The sequence below is a fragment of the Macaca mulatta genome, chromosome 14, assembly GCF_049350105.2.
Source record: "Macaca mulatta isolate MMU2019108-1 chromosome 14, T2T-MMU8v2.0, whole genome shotgun sequence".
In the NCBI taxonomy this organism is placed as follows: Eukaryota; Metazoa; Chordata; class Mammalia; order Primates; family Cercopithecidae; genus Macaca; species Macaca mulatta.
Window position 1 is genome coordinate 88594369 of NC_133419.1, and position 20742 is coordinate 88615110.

General features: G+C 38.2%; 1 protein-coding gene across 1 annotated transcript in view; it reads right to left on the minus strand.

The window, feature by feature from the left end:
• Positions 1–3859: 3859 nt before the first annotated feature.
• Positions 3860–20742, minus strand: part of RAB38 (RAB38, member RAS oncogene family) — a 62699-nt gene continuing 45816 nt past the window's right edge. The window contains exon 3 of the mRNA XM_001104269.5: positions 3860–4726. Coding sequence (XP_001104269.1) covers positions 4574–4726 — 153 coding nt within the window. The 3' untranslated portion in view covers positions 3860–4573. The remainder of the gene's footprint in view (positions 4727–20742) is intronic.

Here is a 20742-nt window from a genome sequence, read left to right on the forward strand (position 1 = left end):
AATATCGTCACCTCCAGAAATCTAAGAGGAGATAGCTTAGAATAATGGTTAGGAACTTGGACATTGGAATTAGGCTGCCTTGGTTTGAATCCTTGCTTTGCCAGTTGGTAGCTATGTGAGTTTTGGCAATTTGCTCAATGTCCTTCTACCTAGTTTTTTTTTCATATATAAAATAGGAGATTAGTGAATTTATATATATGTTGTAGGGGTTAAATACATAATAAAGGTAAAGTTACGTACCAGTGCCTGTCCCATAGGATGTGTTCGATAAATTGAAGTTGATGCACTACTTTAATGAAGCATGTGAGAGCTTGATGATTGAATCAATCAAGAGCTATGTGAACCTGGAAAAAATATAAATTGCCTACAGAGCTGGGCAAAGCTATAAGGCTGTAACATTGTGTTGATCCTTTATTATGGGTAAAATTTCCAGGCAAAAAAGAAAAAGAATATTCCAAACTGCAGAAAGAGTTAGCTGAACAAAATAGTCTAATGTGTCTTTTTCCCAGTGTTCAAGGAAGAGAATGGTAGGAACATATATTCTATTTCCGTAAGCATGATTGAAGCTGAAGTCCCTCCATTTAAAAGTAAATTACATGTTCAGAAGAGATACCTTGGTTTGGACATCTGACTTCTCTCTTAAAACATGGTGAACTGTTTACATGTTTGAGTCTCCTACCTTATCATAACAACTTAAAATCTGGGACCGTGACTTAGTCATTTGTATCTCCACAACACTGCCCAGCCCAAGTATTGGGAATATAGTAATTGTTCAATAAATTTTTGTTGTGAGGGTGAGGGGACTAATGAATCAATATATATTCATTTTGAAGACTATATATGCAATACTTTTCTATGGTGGAAAAGGGTTAGAAGATACTCATTTCTGATCTCACTATATATTTCTCACATACCTCATTTCAGTGGATCTTTAGAGATAAAAGCAGTAGATTAGAGATTCCATGGTAATAAAAGTTACTGCCTGGGTACTGTGATATGTTAAGAGTCACCTACCAGTGCTTCCAAGGATAACCTCCTACTTAAGATATTTTTTTATGGAGTAGTTGAAGCTCAATAAAAAATGAAAATACCTTAAGTGGGAGGTCATCCTTGGGAGCACTGGTAGGGGAATAGATGTGAGATAGAGAAGAAAGGGAGACCCAAAAGGTTGTGATTATGAGGTTACCACTGTATGAAACTTTGCCTCAGTCACATTGGTGACCTCTGAGGGAGAGTACAGAGTAAGCCTCAGGTTTATCCCACCTGATGGGTGAGGACGCTGGAGTATTCATCTACCAATTTATGTCAGCCTTGAGGAGGCTGCTCCAGGAGGTGCTAACTCTGTAGCACTCTAGCCTGTCCAGTATGGAAGACAAATGTGCTGCACATATTCAGAGAAAACTTTTAGGCAAAGTTGCAGAGGATTGTAATAGGAGGCCATATGCTGAGGGGATATGGACATTTTCTCTGCTACTGTCCACACCTTGCCCACTCAGGTTCATCCCTGCTGCATGTTGAGTCCACTCTGTCCTTTCACTGGTTTTCCAAGGAAGTCACTGGCCATAATTCCACTGAGACCGAAAGACAGAGAGAGTAAGAATATTAACAGGAAGGTTAGTGAGGTAAGCTACATTCTCCAGTGTTATAGTTAATCCTGAGACCATAAGTGATGCTGTAATTAATATTCATCATTTCCCTCCCCTAACATTTTCATTCCCTTGACCAAACTGCTTCTAACTGCTTCTAATCAAGGTTCATTGCATAGTGCAATAACTCAGACATTTATCCCTTAGAGTATGAGTCCCTGACTTCATGTCCTTATCAAGATGCTGCTGCTGCAACTACCCTTTCAGATATCACCAGTGATGGAGGCATCAAGAGGCACCCCAGTGAATCCCATGAGTTCCAGACACACTACTTTCTGCTCCAGTATCTAGTAGCAACCCCATTTCCTTTTGATCATTATGGTGAGGGACCCTTGTCTGTATAGTAACTACCTTCTCTAACTGTCGGTCTATAGACCTGAGGAGCCAAAAATAATCAGACAGCAGCTGAAGCTGTAGATTTACTGGAACCCTTACTGTGTCTTCTGGTGGAAGTATTAAGACCTCCAATTATGAACAACCTGAAGTTGTGGCAAGGAGAAATTCATTTTCTTAAGTAGATTATTAAAAGTAACAGTGAGAGACTATACTGTTATTTTGATATTTTGGTCCTAGCTGTCTAAGACACAGAACCAGATATACTAGCACCATTTAATAGTCTACCACATAATGACCCTTAAATATGAAGGAAGCCATTCCCCTAAAAACACAGCAACATCTCTATAATCTCAAGCCTGGTCAATAGAGAACAATCACTACTGAGTTTCTCATTGATGCTGGCATCCCTCTTTTGGGAACACTTCTTGCTTTAGTAAAGTGATTATCTTCTAGGCTCTCCTGGACAACATAATGAGCTGGCAGGTTCTCCGACCTTTCAAAATAAGTACATTCTAACATTCCCACTTCTGTGAGACCCTGGATCTCTTCTCCAGTATTTTGCCAATGTAGTTCTGGCATGTCCACAAAATGTATTTCAGGCCAGCATCATTTATAAGCTTCAAGGAGCCAAGCCATTCCAATAGCATATTAGAATCACCACCAGGTAGACTTGCCAGAATGTTAAAAATTAGCTCATGTAAGTGTGCCCTCGTATAAGTAGAGTATCTATTATCTGACTTTATCTCTATGATCCAATATTTCAGTATCTCAAGACCAGTTCTTTGGAATGTTCTCTAGATTACTACTAGTATTTACCAGCCAGATTCTGTAGTTCATTTGATGAATAATCCATTTCATCCTGCAACACAGATCATCCTTTTCCACTCAGATCATGTTGAGACTTGGCCCTAGTTATTTGTCTAGAAGCAATGAGGGGAAATGGGGGCAGAATTTAATATGGGCAAGCTTCACCTTAAAACTTCCTACTGAGGCAGGGCTTTTATGTAGCAATTAATTGTTCTCCCACTGGAAAGAGTAAAAGGCCTCTTTTTCTAGGCCAGAGTTTCCAAAGAATTTGGGGGTTCAAGATTCTTAAGGATATGTACCCACATATCTCATCCTCTATCTCAGGATCCTGCAGAGTTGTAAAAGAGGCCAAGCTGACAGGGCTACCACATTTCCTCCACTAAAATCAAGACCCTTATAGGAAAATAGCACGATCCTGAGAAACCTCGTCTTTACTAAAACTAGAAAAATTAGCTGGGTGTGGTGGCACACGCCTGTAGTCCCAGCTACTCAGGAGGCTGAGGCAGGAGAAGTGCTTGAACCCAGGAGGTGGAAGTTGCAGTGAGCTGAGATCGCGCCACTGCACTCCAGCCTGGTGACATAGCAAGACTCCGTCTCAAGAAAAAAAAAAAAAAATATGATTCCTGTGAGTGTATTACAAATATTGATATAAAATAATGACATTAAAAAATAATAGCTACCTGCACACAACAGCACCACAGCCACTGTGTAAAGCAAGGTGTCACAATCCATGTTTTATTGTTTCTTTTTATGTTTGTTGATCTGGCACCTTTCTTAATCAGAATCTATGAGGACATATTCCTCTGATTAACTAAAAATATGTATATGCACTGTATACTCTCTGGCCTAAATGTCAATATGAACATTTTAAATGCAGATGGCATAGATGGCATAGACTCATCCCAGTTTTAATATTGCCCAGCAGTTTCTTCAAGCATACATTTCTCATCTCTTTCTTGAAATAAAATTTTAGAAATGGACCTTAAGAACCCTGTTTACTTTGTCCAAAAAAAAAAAAAAACTTCACAATACTAAAAAACTTAAAGCACTTTCATAAATAGGGAAAGAGCATCTTTTAACATTTTATTGTTCACCTGTGAAAATATATATAATATATATTACATGTATAGAGGAGCCCCACAGCTTGAGTCAGAGAAAGCTAACAGAAAGGCACATATGAAAGCAAGTCTTTTCATACAATATTCAGTTAAGCCAACATTCAGGCCATGGCAAGAGACAATTAGGACAAGGAAAATATAGCACGCCTGTGTTCATGACTCCAAAGAGCTAACTCAGAGGCAACTCTCAGGTCTGCCAAGAATGGACGTCATCTTGGGAGAAAATATCACATCTACTTAATAGGGCTGTCAGACCATCAGAGAATATACTGAAATCTGGACAGAGATACCAGGGCAAGTTAAGCCAATGCTTAACTTGACAGCTAGTTTATTCTTCTCCCCTTTTATTTTAAGACCTGAGGCCTTTGCTGATTAAAAGAAGCAAATAACAGGGCTGACCGTGGCCCTGCAGAATTTTGGTCAGTTACACAACAGAAGTTTGTAACAGACTAAGTATTTTCAAAAGCTTGTAAACACTGTGATGATGGTGAGGAAAGCATAGAAAGAACATTTGCTATTTCTCTCTCATTGAAAAAATAGAGGCATAGATCTTTGGCTTGCCACATGTGGTATCTCTATCCTGACATTTACCCAAAATGGTAAAAATAGAGGCACAATTCGTGGAATGATGAGGTCACTCCTATCAGACACCAGCAAAGGTGCCTACTAGGATTTAGCACAGCCAGAGCAGCTGGCAACCTTGGTTGATGTGAGATGGGGCTTCACCACGTCCGGCTCAATAGACTCCATTAGGTCACACTCATTTGCAAGTATGTGTTTCACCAGGCATCTGGAGGCTTCATCAATGTTTATATTTTCCTATGAGGGAAAAAATAAAACAGCTTTTCTTATTCAATACTCTGAAGTAATGCTAGAACAGAGACTTATATGTGACAATTTTATTTAAATATTCCTTCCTATATGATACATATGCATCCCCCTCCTGTTCCCCTCACTTACTTGTTCCTTCAAAGAACTTGACTGTTCAGTTCCTCACAAAAGAAGTATTTATTTTGCTGTGTCATATAGGAGGAATGGTGTTTGGTGAATTTACTTAGTAGGTTAAATTTCAGTTAGAGGGCAGTTTTCATATTTTCACATTTTCACACACTCAAACTATAATAATATTGTGGAAGAAACATAAACCTTTAATCTGAGTTAGATTTATAATTGCCCTCTGCCACATACTATTTTTGTGACCTTGATATAAAATAAGAATGATAAGACATATTTTATAGTATTCATTAATGGTTTGACAGATATTTCTGGGTCTCTGTCCTCTAGTTAAATGGGGACGAGTACACTGTTCTGACCTCTTTGAACTTAGCCATGGACATGTGACTTGTTGGGCATCAAAATGTGAGAAGTAATGTGTGTCACTTTCATATAGGAGCAATAACAGCCAGTGCTCAATTTCCTATGTTTTTTCTCTCTCTTTCCTCCTGTGGAAGCACAGCAAATGGAAACTCTTTTGGATAAGGTCTGTGAGTGAGATCAAGTAGAGGCAAGTACCCCAATCAGCCCATGCTGTGTAGTGTGCATGAGAATGATGATCTTGCTATTTTAACCTACTGAGATTTGGGGTAATTACCCCCAAATAAACCATGGCATTATCTAGACATTCCAGATGGATATAACGCTTCAAAGAAAAAAGTAAAATTGGAAATATAAGTTTAGGTTCAAAAATGAAATAAACTTGAATTTGGAAAAAATATGGAGCAAACATTTGGATCTAAAATATATCAGTAGTGTAAGTTAAACTGCTTTTTCTCATCCTGGTCAGAAACCTGAGAAACACAGAATATATACTACCAGTGTACTAAAATAAATATCTCTGCTTAGGTAAAAAGTAAAGATCTCCAGTAAAGTTAAATTTGATTGTTTTTAATCATAATTTGTAGAACTTCTCTGATGTATTTCTTCATATTTAATGTAAAGACACAAGGCTTTCTCATTGTTAAAATGTTTTACTACAGAACCTTGTTGTCCAGTCTGAAGTGGAAGTACTTATCCCTGATTTTTGCATGTATGTCAAAGTTGTTGATATATTTTGAGATCATCGAATGAAGTCATATTACTTGGAAAATATAAGAAGATGTGTTGGCTTTCATACGACATCCACGACTAATGACCTTAGCTGTAAATGTTCATTAGTAGGTTCCCCATCCTTCAAGCCCAAAACTGAGTTCACCAGCAATGAAAGCTTAAGGTAACTTTGGAGTTCCAGACAAATAGCCTGATTATTTATCTCACCTTTAAAGAGCCTTAAAAAAAAATGTTTCCCAGGGTTTCTAAATCCAAAACACAAGGTAAAGGCATGGTTGCTTTTTTGCTTATTATATTATTGTTGTTGCTTTTTACCAGACCAGTCTTCCTTTCTCTAAGCCTCCCTTTCCCCAACTATAAAATGGTCTTGATGATATCACTTACCTAGTAAAAACTTGCTTCCCTTGACAGAGTGTAGCAGACATTATTGCTTTCACAATGTGAACTTGCTAGGGACTCCAGTAGTAAATAAGTAATCTTATTTAATCCCATTTAAAATCCTTTATGATAAAGATCGATAAAGATTAGGTTTTTTGTCCGCATGGATTTTGTTATTATTGTTGGGGTAGTGGTGGGGATGGCATTTCTTCCTTCAGCCCAAGTATCTTCCTCACTCTATGAAATCCAGTCCTTAGAGAATGGCAATGCTTCTGCCCCATCCCCTGTTGGACAACTTCCTGTGCCTTAAAGTCATGGCCTGTGCTTAGCATGTCTTCTGCCACTCTTCCTCTTCCTAGTGTCATGTCCAAGGGTCACACTTGAACTCCCTGTTCCCAGGCAACCAACTGACCTGGGCAGGGCCTTGCTCTTTGGAACGGACCCAGCTCAATACTTTGCTCCGGAGCCCTGCCACTTGCTTTGTGACTGAGTGGAAGCCTGTCCAATGGTCCTTTACTGTCTCCCATTCAGTAAGGTAAAAAGGGGTCTCCTCACCCAGCCTTCCAGGCCTTGGGTTTAAGGGCCACCACATCTCATTAAAGAAGCCCTATTTGGATGGCTTTAACGTACTTGCCCGGTCATTCATAAGCCAATACTTTGATTCCCATTTGGCTATTGCTTGTGTGTTGGAGAAGGAGGCAACAAAATTATACCCCAAATACCAAACATGAGATATTACCATATCTCATGTAAACATTTACAAACAAGAAAGCTTATCTGTAAGGGGTTAAGAGGCTTCCCCAGGATCACACAGCAAGTGGGCTAGGAGGCCAGAGCTTACACGGGGTCTTTCTGACATCAAAGCCCAGCTTTTGCGAAGCTGCATTCCTTTTCCAGATTGTTCAGGAAACCAGGAACAATCACAAATAAAAGTCAGTTCTTTAGTGTTACACCCAGTAAGTGTTAAATAATGCTAGTTTCTTTCTCTTCCATATGTTATAATAAAAACATGTTTATATGACAGGAAAACAATTTTAAACATTAGAAAGGGCCCTTCTTCATATATGATGAACGTTAGATTTGCCAGTAGTGTTTTTTAAACCTCCACTCATATATTAACATGCCAGTTAAATAGGTTTTCTTTCATTAATGTGCAAATTGACAAAATCTAATGAGGATAAGTCAATGCTAGTGTGGGAAAATCAATGAAAATCCATTATCATTATGAGAAAAAGAACTAAAATCTAAGCTCAAATTAGTGGCAACTTAGCAGGGTCATTTAAGTGAAAATATAAGATAACGCTGTTTAAATTGTGTGTGAGTTTTAATACACCGAGTAAAGTCTAGATGGTATTAGGCCCAGGAGAGTGGACCATGAAGGATGGGCTCTAGAGAAAGGAAACAGGCAGAGCCAAGTAGTGTCTGCTTATAGACTGCATGTACAAAGAGCAGCAGTTCATGGTGACTGAGTCAGGTTCATTCATCCAATTAATAGTATGTAGATTTCCACTAAGTACTAGGCATACAAATATACAGATTATACATCTCATTCCTGATGGAGCTTACCCACTAGCAGGGTTTGTGTAAATAGCAAAAGTATAAAAAGGCTGGAAAGGGCATCAGGGTACCAGATCACTGTAGAGCCTTGAATACTAAATTTGCAAAGTAGAGCCATTGAGGTTTTTTGCAGGTGAAACGTCAGTAATCACAATACTATAAAAGTCCATTACTAGACAAGCCTGTACCGGTCGTTAGCACTTTAACAGCTAACCTATCAATAACTATTTAGTGAATACCTAATACACGTGTACCTAGGTGCTGGCTGTCATGGCATACCTATTTCAGATTAGAAATTGTAAGAGAAAGCCAGGAAGAACCACAAACGCTTTCAACTTTATTTACCACAGGCACACTACAAAAAGGCAAGGGGTATAGTGTTTAGAGTACAGGCCTGGGGACAAACTCTTATCTTAGTTCCCTTACTTCCTGGTTGCATGACCTCAGGAAAGTTACTTTAACCACTTCATGCCTCAGTTTCCTCATCTGTAAAAGAGAATTAAAAATTTACCTCACAAATGTTTGTAAGTTAATATATATTAATACTTGAAACATGAAATACTTAGAACAGTGAAAGGCATACAGTACACGTTCAATAAATGTTATCTATCTATTCTCCTCATACAAGTTAACCATCAGAAGAACACAATGTGTGTGTGTTTTCCATTCCTTCATTTTGCAGGTGAGGATACTGAGCTTCAGAAAGGGAAAGTGATTGGCCCCAAGTCACACACTAGTAATTGGGATGGCCAGCTGTGAGCTCAGGGAGAAGAGTAAATACTAATATTTACCACATGTTTACTACAAAAGGCAAGATGTATACTGTTTAAAGCACTAGCTTGAAGCCAAATCCTTATCTCAGCTCCCCCCAAATATTTCCCAAAATAAATAAAGGAATAGAATGGGCAGAGCACCTGGTTCCAGCATGCAAGGTAGGTGCATGCAACCAGGAATCAGGCAAGACTGATTTGTATTACTGGCACACTTCGAACCATTTCTGGTCTTTCTGACTTTCTATATGCCAATGAGGTCACAGCCAAAGGGCCTAGGCTAGGAGAAGAAATAACATTATAGAACAAACCTCCCTCTCCCCTTTAACCCAAGGTCAGCATGGATAATCAGGTCCTGCCTGATAGAATTGCAGGTTCAGACCCTTTGGGCAATTAGATTGCAATATAATTGATCGAGCTACTTGGCATCCAAACAGACACAGTCAAGTCCACATTTTCTGGGTAATTGTATGGAAACAGAGTTGCCGGCATTAGTGAAAAACGCTAGATAGAATTTTTTATTTGCATTTGTTATAGGGAGTAGTCACAACATTTCCAGGGGCATCTTTTGCTAGAAAGGAAATGTATATACTCTGACTTTCAGGACATGTAAAATTGGAATGGATCTCACTGTGATTTATTTCTATATCTGCAGGATGACAAGATGGTCTACTGTGCTGTTTTAAGGTAATGCGTGTTCTTCTTTGTGCCACTGCTCAGAATCTTTCATTTATACTGATAAGCAAGTCTCAGAAACAGGTTAAAATTCCTAACAAAGAATTTTACTAAAAACAAACGGAGTTAATTAAGCAGGGGCTTTGTTTATTAAATAATGCTCACATCCAATATTCACAAACATCTGTTGGAAAGTTAATGGTCATATTTTAAAGGTAAGGGAGCTAGAAAAAAGCTTAAGTAACTTATCCAGAGCAGAACATTATCTTAGCCAATCTGTCATTTCAATCAAGACTATCCCAATTCCAGTTCCCATCCTACTCTCCATACATACATTACAGTGTAGCCTAGGAATAAAATAGATCCTAGAATTTTTTTTTTTTTTTTTTTTTTTTGAGACGGAGTCTCGCTGTGTCGCCCAGGATGGAGTGCAGTGGCCGGATCTCGGCTCACTGCAAGCTCCGCCTCCCGGGTTCACGCCATTCTCCCACCTCAGCCTCCCAAGTAGGTGGGACTACAGGTGCCCGCCACCACGCCCGGCTAGTTTTTTGTATTTTTAGTAGAGACGGGGTTTCATCATGTTAGCCAGGATAGTCTCGATCTCCTGACCTCGTGATCCACCCGTCTCGGCCTCCCAAAGTGCTAGGATTACAGGCTTGAGCCACCGCGCCCGGCCTAGATCCTAGAATATTATGTATAAATTATAACTTCTCAATCTTGGCTGTATATTCATATCCCTTGTAGAGTTAAAACAAATATGTTACCAGGGCCCTCGTTCCAGACATTGATCTAATTGGTCTGACATGGAGCCCCAGCATGAGCATTAAAAAAAAAAAAAAAATTCCCAGTTAGGCACTGTGATGGGATCCATACTCCTAACCTCTGCCTCACACAATATTCCCATATAACAAATCTGCACATGTACCCTTGTATCTAAAAGTTGAAATTTAAACACATTTAATTTAAAAAATACAATTGTTCATAATTTTTTAAAAAGATTCTCCACTTAAAAATGTGCAGCCAATTTTGAGACACACTCATATAATTAAGAATGTCTTTAAAGACACTGTCCTTTTTATTCCAATTGTAAACTTTCTGGAAATATGATTTAATATAATCACTCTAAGCCACAGTGATTTTGATCTTTCAGTGGAGGAAGGCACCTAAACTAACCATCAGAGGTCCTGGGTACTTGTCAGTTTTTTAATTAGCTCTTCAGAACATCTGTCTTGTGGCAAAGTATTTAATATTTGGCCCCCAGCACCAGAGAGCCAAAAACAAAAAGAAAACCCTAGCAGAAAATTTTCACATCAGCCTAGTTAGAAGCTGGCAAAGAATTCATCCTCCCATAATCTTTCCAAATACATCAACCTCAAACAAAACACCAACTGTACCCGAGACTCCAAGGTTAGGGCATTAAATTCCTCAGCCCTGTGAAATTTTAATTAGAGCAGATGGCCTGCTGGATAATAACACCACTGTAAAAAGTATTACACAAAACAGGGGTTTAAAAATCCTTTCTCTGAGAAGATATAGCACTTGTTTATTGAGCACATAAGTGGCAAAGATTTTGCTAGCTTTCTGTTAATCGTCATTAATACCTAACATGGGTGCTAGTGTAGTGGACACCTGTATTTTTGTCTGTTAAGCACTTCTGTCCTCCCTCGTCCCTCATATCAACCTCCCATTTCCTTTGGGTACCTGCTTTCCCCCACTGCAATCATGAGCTTCTACTGGGGCTCCCCTAAACTGACCTTATGTTTCAGACACTATTTTCAGAATATGGCATTTCACGTAATCACCACAATAATTCCGAGGTGGGAGCTCCGCTCTCCTTTAACAGATGACAAAAGTGAAGTCCAGAGAATGATGTGTGCAAGGTCTCAGGGATAGGAAAGGTCAGAACCTGGCTTCTGCCTGTATTTTCTCTTTATCTTCTCCTTGCGATCTTCTTAGAGTGTATGGCCTACATTTTCTTAGTGCCCAAGCCAATGTTTATTTGAATCCAAAACCCACAGTTTTGCACTTTGCCATGGTATCTCCATGAAGAGAAGGCATACACAGTCAGTGTGACACAGAGAAGCCAGGTCTCAATGATGCCCTGTTGTATGAAAGTTACCAGAGTTTGGTCTAACAGGCATTGGGAAGGACAGACTGAACCATATTATCACTTATTTTAACACAGGACAGAGTCACATTGTCAGCATGGAGAAATGGGGTATAAAGAAAAGTTTACAAAGGCAGCTCCAAAGATTGTGTCCCTCTGACAATGCGTCCCTCATCCCCACCATGGCCTTACTTCAGCCTCTGTCCTTTATTCTTTAGGTACCAAAGTGTATTTCAAATTTTTCGTGCCTTCTTTCTGTAGCTCTAGGGCCTTATACCTCCTAGGTCTCCCCGCTTACATACCAAGAGATCTCCCTCCCATCATCCTAGCTACCTCTGTTGCTCTGTTTCAGCCGTGAAACATCCCCAAGCTCACAGAGAATCACCAAATGTTAAAGTGGAGGGGAACTTAGGTATCACTAATTCGTTCTGCTTTCTCCAACACATCAGGAAATTAAGGCAAAGAGAGGGAAAGTGACCTGCCTAGCATCACACAGGCTGCTGAACCTCACAGGGAACATGCTATTATAGAATGCACCTCACCTCTTAGCTCTGGCTGCCTGCATACCTCCTTGTTTCTGGAAATATCTCTACTGAATAGCCTTTTCTTAGCACTGTGAAACGTTATCTTTAGTATTCCCCGGTACTTCGTACCCACCTCCATTGACACCACTATATCCTAACTGCGTGTTGCCTGTGTCCTTGAAAACAAGGATTATATTTTATTATATTTGTATTCCTAGATCCAAGCACAGTGCCTAATGCATGTGAGGTATCTAAACAATAATATTACCAAAAATAACTGATGCCTATGGATAACTTATTACTAAGTTTTGTACCACAAAACCAGGTGAGGAAACAGAGGTATGGAGAAATTAAATAACTTTCCCAGGGTCACACAGCCAGCAAGTCAAACTTTTGGCACCGGGTTTTGCAGCCCATGTTCAGACACTCATAATTCAATCCCTGAAAGTTCCACAACTGTCAAATAGCAAAGCCAGACTCAAGAACAGAGCCCCTGCTCTTAACCCACTACTCCCTACAAATGTTTGTTGAAGGAATGAGGACCCAAGTTTTCTGTTTTTGACTACTGCTTCTTTCTAAATCACAAAAGTTATGAACAACCATCCACAATGCGTTACATGTGGCCCGCAGTTATTAATTGATCCATTTATTTATTTATTTTTATGCGTAAATGTCTGTAAATGTGCATTTCTCTTAAGTTCCTGGCCCCTAAAAATAATCTGAGTTCAACATCCTTGCCTTTTCTGCACTAGACCCCAAAACCTTAATACTAGGCAGATACAGTTCTTGAGTCTTTTTGACAGTTTATTATTCCTGATACATTTTCCAAATCCAATATATAATGTATGACTTACCACTAATTGTCATTAAGAACCAGGATATTCATAGATATTGCCTCTATTAACATTTTGTTTTTAATTCAGTGAGATTTTAATTGTTCTCACTGTGAGTCTTTTACTGAAACAGTGCTGGGGTACCCAATAATCAGTCTTGAAAAGAAAGAATAAAGATAAGCATGAAGACTATTGTTTAGCCAGACTTAACAAATCCTATTCATGAAATACAGCAGCCTTTAGTTAAAATACTTTCTCATTAATCAGCTTGAAACGATAAATGGTCAACCAGATACAAAATATTAATTGTAATAATTGCTAACAATTATCAAACACTTTCTTATTGAACACTTAGGCACCATGCCATGTATGTTACATACATGATCTCATTTAACCCTTACTACACCCTGAGAGGTGGATAAACTATTAACTCTGTTTTACAGATGAGGAGACTGAGACACATATAGGATAAACTACTTAGCCACGGTATTTCCTAGACTTATTCAATTCAAAGTGTTATTTATTGAGGGCTATCTATGGTAGAAATGACAGAAATTGTGTTTCACAATTTACTTTTATGATAATTAAATGCTTTTATTCTGGTACCTCTGTGTGCCAAGACTGAGGAATGAGACTGAAACATCATTGTCCTAAGAAACAGTAGAATAAAATGGAAAGAGAAAGCATGTTGGAGTCAAGCTTTAAAACTTGGTTTTACCACTTACTGTTAAATAAAGGACAAGTGAAAAGCCTGAGCCTTTACTCCTTAATTTAAAAATGAGGCCAATCATCACTATATTTCATGAGATTCTTGTTAGAGTTAAATGATATACACAGATGAAATATCTAAACATTACATAGTTGGTCCTCCAATGAATACAATCTCCTGCCTCCTTCTTCTTCCTTCAGGTCATTCTTCAGTGATACCTCCCATGGAAAATCTCCCCTGAGTCCCCCAGGCTGAGCAGGAATCTCTCTATTCTGGCACTTACCACTGGTAAGTATGTAATGCTTTGTTTGTGTATCCTCTACTGGACTGGGAGCTTCCAGGAGTTTCATTGCCCCATCCTGGTGTCTAGCACAGTGCCTGCAAACAGTAGGCACTCAGAAGACATACAGACTAAGCGAATGACTGATGAATAAATGAATGAACAAGGACTTTGGAAGAGTGACAAGTTCAACTTTCACTGAAAATAATTTTAGATGTGGGTGATTTCTGTAGAAAGTAAAAAAGAAAACATGTTCACAAGAAAATTTACTTTACAGGTCCAGCTGCCTGTCCTTATTTTGCTTTCCACTTATTATTTGATACCATTCCTTTAGGTGAAATGGAAGGAAGACTGAATAAACCAGTTTATAAAAGTTGAGCTGAACTACTGTAGGCTTTGCAGGAAAGCAGACATAGGTTGGAGTCTTAATTTTGTTCTTTTAAAAATGTTCTTTATAGTCTGTTGCTCCACAAGTGATTTCAGTGCTATTTAATAACTAAATGTACTTAGGCAAAATATTTAATTTTCTTTGGCCTTACCTATAAGGCAGAGATAATACCCATATGGCAGAATTATGAGAATTAGGAATATTTTACTAGGGGCAAAGGTAGAAGTTGAGTAATATTATGTATTTTTGTGACTACATAGTACATATAATTATTTTAACATCATCTTCCTCACTTAAGAACTTTTATGGATAAGAGCCAATTCTAGCTTAAAAAATTCATTTCTCTCTCAAACTAGAGAGTTAATTTTTTTCTTATATATGATTCTTATGCCCTAGCCCTTAACTCTTTAGTAGAGAGTTTGAAGCTCTTGCTTCTCCAGATAGCATAAATGAAACTATTTCTGCCAGCATTGTTAGAATAATGTTACCTTGGGTGAAAACAAATAGGAAGAAGAACTATGTGTAAAAATGGATGTGTTGGTAAAGCTAAAGAAATTAATATTTTAATCACTTTTTTATTTGGAGTGTCAATGATACCAGCTAACTACCAAAATGCTGGCCTCAACCATAGAACCTGTCGACCCAACCCTCACAAATTCCTGAGGTCTAACTCCTAAATTCCATAGTCAGATAACAACTCATTCTTAGCCTGGGTAACCTCCCTGAGGCAGCACTTAGAATATGTTATATAATTTTCTACTTTCAGATATGGAATAAAACATTATTTTTCTTCATTCCACAAACTTGTAATTGAAAATTAAAAAGAGGAGATACATCAATTTGAAGCTCTTATGTAATAGTTGAAATATCATGTAACTAGATGCAATAATTTATTATTCAGCAAATGATCATTGAGCATTTTTCATGGACCAGGCACTATTCATCAAAGGCTTTACACTCCATGCTTTAATTTGCTATGCAGTCAGTTATGTGATTGTCTTGTTAGTCCAGGGCTCTTCAACTTCTGCTTAGAGATGATGATGGACATGACATGCTCTCTTCACACAGTCACTGTAACATTTTACCCCAGTTCATGTCCTGTGTAGTCTTCTCTCTGATCACATGCCTTTAGTTTCTTCTCTCTCATTACAATCATCCTCCATATTCCTTCCAGATTGTCTCTTAACTACTCCTATTAAAGTGTAAGTGTAATTACATTCATACTTCATCCAAAAAATACCTTGTGGGCTCACATTACCTACTCAGAATAAGTTCAGACCGCAAAACTGACGCCCAACCAACATGGCTAAAACTGAACTCCCCTGTTTCATCTCTACTAGACTGCAACTGAACTAGACCATAAACCCTTCCCTCAATGTGTTCTTTGCTTGAGTTAGTCTTATTCCCATCTCTATCTGTAGATCCCCTGCCCCTCCAGAGCAAACATAACTTTTTTGGAAGTATTTAGCTGCCAACATCTAACTGACTGACATTCTGCTTTGAATTTCTGGACGAAGTTCAATTACATCCTCTAGCTTCAGAATTGTCTGGTATCTTGAATTTTTATTATTTGTCTCTATTTATTTAATGTGAAGGGAAAAGGTGCCATAGAAAGACTCAGAACTATCTCAGCTCTGCCAATTGCCACTCGTGTAACCTCCAGGAAGTCACCATAACCTCTCTCTCAGCCTGTTTCTTTATCTATAATCTATGATGAAAATAATGCCAACTTCATGAGGTTATTGAGGATGTGTATAAAGTGAGAGGAGATATATGAAAGAACTTAGCAATAGTGCTGGCATGCAACAGGCACTGAAAATAAAACAACTGGAAAATAATACAACACTGCCCAAGTATTATTGTTAAGTCATATATGAGACTGGAGGGGCAAACAAACTTCTTCATTAAAGTATTTCAAAGTGGGTTCTGATGTTTCATAGTATGCTTTGGGAAAAAAGTCATCGATGGTTAAATGATTTCAGATGTTAAGTTAAAAATAATACAAAAGTGTTTCTTAATCATAGGATTTCTCAGAGTCTTTTAGAAGATCATGGAATGTGCCATGTGTTCAATTTTTTTATATTAAACAGAAAAGCAGTTTCTCATTCTGAGTTGGAAGGCATGAGGGGAACTAAAGCACCATAATGAACTGGGAGCAGAGGGGAAAGGTGTGTATGAATTATGTGTAAATGGAAATAAGGCAGATTCAAGTTGGGATAGGAGAACAGACTTTCTGTTTCTTCCTCCCATCTCAAAGAAGGGAACGATTGTGCAGTAGTCATAAAGTTACCTGACTACAGAACTCTTATCTAATAGTATATCTCAGAGGGCTAGTCTTCCTCTTCACACAGTTTGACAACTACTGATCTGGAAATAGTGGTGGTATATGTGGGAGTGGTTGAGGGTAGAGGGGTTTGTGGATAGAGACATTCATTAACCGATTTTGTATAACCCTGTGTGTTTTTTATACCCTCACCTGTAGTGCTACCCCCATTTTTACCTTTCTCTATTTTTCCTGAGACTAGCCCAAATTGAAATACATGTGTTTTTTAAAATATGATTTTAACAGAGTAGATGATATAACGCAAAGTTGGAAACAATGGATCTGATTGGTTATGATAAGGTATTATCCTCTCTGACAGACCAATGCTCCCCAATCCAGAACCCTAGCAAGGTAGGGTTAGCTCCATCTCCTAGGTGGCTCCTAACAGTCCCCTATAGTATCTACGGTCACATACATGTACAACTGCTTTTTAAAATTTACCTTCTCTCTAGATAATAAACTTCTTGAGAGCAGAAGTGACACACACTTGGAGTGTCTCTCTTGACAGCAGCTATCATAGAGTGTTGGCATGTAGTGCTGACAATGTAATTTATGAATGAACTGTTCTGTAAAAGGGAAAGAAAAATGAGCTGATTCAAATTTAAAAAGCACAAAAGAAATTGTGATTTCTCTATGCCGATATCCATTACATTGAATCTCTTTATACTCAGGATAGCTTAGGACAGGGAATTAGGAGACTTGAGTCTTAGGCCTGATGTTGCTACAAACTATCTTGGTCACTATGGGCAGGTCAAGTCCTCTCTCTGGCATCCGTTTCACCAGCTGTGAAGGGAGATAATTTATATTCTCCCTTTTTCCAAACAGAATTGAAGGTGACTCCTGAGACTATCTCAAGCTCTTGACTAATGTAGTTAAACTTGTGGGAGAGCTGAGAATAATGCTCCCTTAATGGGAAAGATTTCTCAAATTGAGAGTTTAAATATAAGGCATTTGTTAAACAATCATTATCTAGAGCAAGTGCACTCTATCAACTTGATTAGCCATTAAGTTATTGGTTGCAAAAATCAGAAACCCATTGAATCACCTAGGCCATCTGGAGGGTAGTTCCCAGGAATAACAGAATTGCTGAAAGACTCTGGCTACTCCAGGAACTTTAGAAAATAAAATTAATCTCCCAAATACCATCAGATCACCTTAATTTTTCCTATCTGCCCTCAGGTTTTTACAAATAAAGAAGTTCAGAGCTTCTGGGTTCATATGCTCATAGTTTTGCCACTAAAGAGAAAAGGCTTCCTACCCTCAACTTCAGTTAGAGAAATCTTGAGGAAGGACTCTGATGACTTTAGCTTCAGGCACATGTTCATACTCAAGACAAGAACAACTCCAAGTCCCAGAGACCACAAGTGGATTCACTTGGATCATGTGGACACTATTGGTCAGTTACCGTGACTTGAGAGACACAGTATGTAGAAGTGGCAACTTCTACTGGGAAAACTTGTAGCGGGAGAGGAAGAGGAATGGTTGGGAGGAGGAGCTCAAACCTGGCATGGCTCAATGATTTTGAATCTGGAAACCCTCAGTTGTATTTACTGTATCACTATATGGACAGTTGTATATCTATACCAATGTAGATGTATGCATTTACATTTTAGGTAAACATAAGCAATGCATAATTTTAAAAAGGAATAGAAAATATTTTTCCATAAACTTACACATTATCAAACAGATCAAATCTAGTGGCACCTGAGTGCCTTAACATATACAGAATAAGTAGACAATTGAGGCTATTATATTGGACATGCAAAAAAGCAAGATAAGGAAAGTAGAGTTGAAACATAAATGACCTGAAGAAAGGCACCTCTCATCAGAAAGGTATAAAGTAGTTGCTCAATAAATTTGAGAGAAAAGAAAAGGAAAAAGAAATAAAGGAAATTTCTTATCGTTTAAGAACTGGCTGGGCACGGTGGCTCACACCTATAATCCCAACACTTTGGGAGACTGAGGTGGATGGACCACTTGAGGTCAGGAGTTTGAGATCAGCCTGGCCAACATGGTGAAACTCTTATCTCTACTAAAAATACAAAAATTAGCTGGGCATGGTGGCATGTACGTGTAATCCTAGTTATTCAGGAGGCCAAGGCACGAGAATTGCTTGAACCCAGGAGGTGGAGGAATTGCAGTGAGCCGAGATCACACCACTAAACTCCAGTCTGGGAGACAGAGTGAGACTCAATCTCAAAAAAACAAAAACAAAAACAAAAAGAACTAACCCCAGTTCTGATTTTGTGGTTGTTTTTATGGAATCCACTGATGCAAATAGATTCAAAAAGACGATACCTTTGCCAGAGTAAAGATGTTTTTGCTTCAACTGTGAACTTTAAAAATGTTAATTTTGTTGCTGAGAACCACTTATGATATATTACATGCTTTCTTGCATTATAAAACATTATTCAGAAGACAATATGGCTCTTCTCACACATCCTGGGTACCTTTTATTTTTTTCTCTTTTGCCTCTAGTTGTTATTATGTATATGTAATTATAGGTCTATAACTAATGAGCCAATTCTATAAGCTGACATTTTAAGGACAAATATGGCTTAAAATGAATAAGATGGAGTTATTTTTCATAAACACATACACACATATTTCTCTTTTTTTTTTTTTTTTTTTTGTTTGAGACGGAGTCTCGCTCTGTCGCCCAGGCTGGAGTGCAGTGGCCGGACCTCAGCTCACTGCAAGCTCCGCCTCCCGGGTTTACGCCATTCTCCTGCCTCAGCCTCCCGAGTAGCTGGGACTACAGGCGCCCGCCACCTCGCCCGGCTAGTTTTTTGTATTTTTTTTTAGTAGAGACGGGGTTTCACCGTGTTAGCCAGGATGGTCTCGATCTCCTGACCTCGTGATCCGCCCGTCTCGGCCTCCCAAAGTGCTGGGATTACAGGCTTGAGCCACCGCGCCCGGCCACACATATTTCTTATAGAATGAAACAGAACAAAAATAATGACAGTTAAATGAATTAGTGGTTTGATCACAATTTTAATCTTATATTTTATAATTGTGATCCTTTTCTAAGTTCTCTATAACGTGCATATGCAATTCTAATATTCATATTCAAAGGTGTGGAATAAAAAAATAACAGCAATAAATTTTGAACCAAGGATAGCATAGGAAGTTCTAATATCTTTATTTTGCCTTTGAAGCCCAGAAAATAGGAAAGGAGCAGCACATTTGGAAATATTCCAAAAACTGGAAATAGAAATATCTAACAATGAATGGAAAACTATGTAGGTTATTCTCACAGATGGGAAACAGTCCATAAAATTGAGTGTGGAAAATAAATAAGGACAGGAAGCTCAGAAACAGAAATTCTAACTATACAATCATGAGTAATCCAAGGAAGAAGAAAAAGGAAATTCATCTAAAAGAAGCTAGTTTGACTACAGGAACATCTCAGGTAAAATCAAGTTTAAAAATAACATGTACAAAAGACAGAAGGAGAAGGGAAGTGAATGCAGAACAGATTCGAGTAGTGCCTGAACTATCCACATGGGCTCAGGAAGCTAAAATGAAGTTTAAGGACAAACTTGAAGAAAATACTAAACGCAGAAAAAGACTGTTTTGGAGTTTATTCAGAGCAAAAGTATTATCACTGAAGAGATGGACTAGCACTACAAGTCTAGAAGACGACACAGAGAATGGAGACCTGAACACAATAAACTAACTTCATTTTCTTCCATAGTAAGGATTTCAGATTGAGCAATCAGGAGACTGCTTTGCACATCTGATCTTTAGTATAACGCCCCTCTTAATGTCCCTGCTGACAAGGTGACTATGGGTTGGTTCCAAAGTAAAATGGCTAGATATTTATGGGCTCAAACTGTGCCTGAAGACTATTAATTATTTAATTACATTAAATAAGAATAGCTTCTCAGGTGGTAGTATAGGGCTCAAACCCCTGTCCAGAAGTATCCTCATTTTTATCAGAAGATTGGATGAAGTCATAAAAGGCATACTTATCAAATTTTTGTTAGACCCAAAGGCAAGAAGTGAAACTGACATGAGGGATGAAATTAGAATTTTAGAATGTTCTCAGAGTGATGACTACTTCAGTTCATTGTTGGTAAGTATAAATTAGCTCATCGTTTTTGAAAATCTATGAAAATATGTGACAAGAACATAAAAATGTCCATTCCCTTTGATCTAGTAAATGTAAGAATAAGCCTTAATAAAATAATCTTAAATATATAAAAAAATTCATGTACAAAATACTCATCTTTACATTATTAA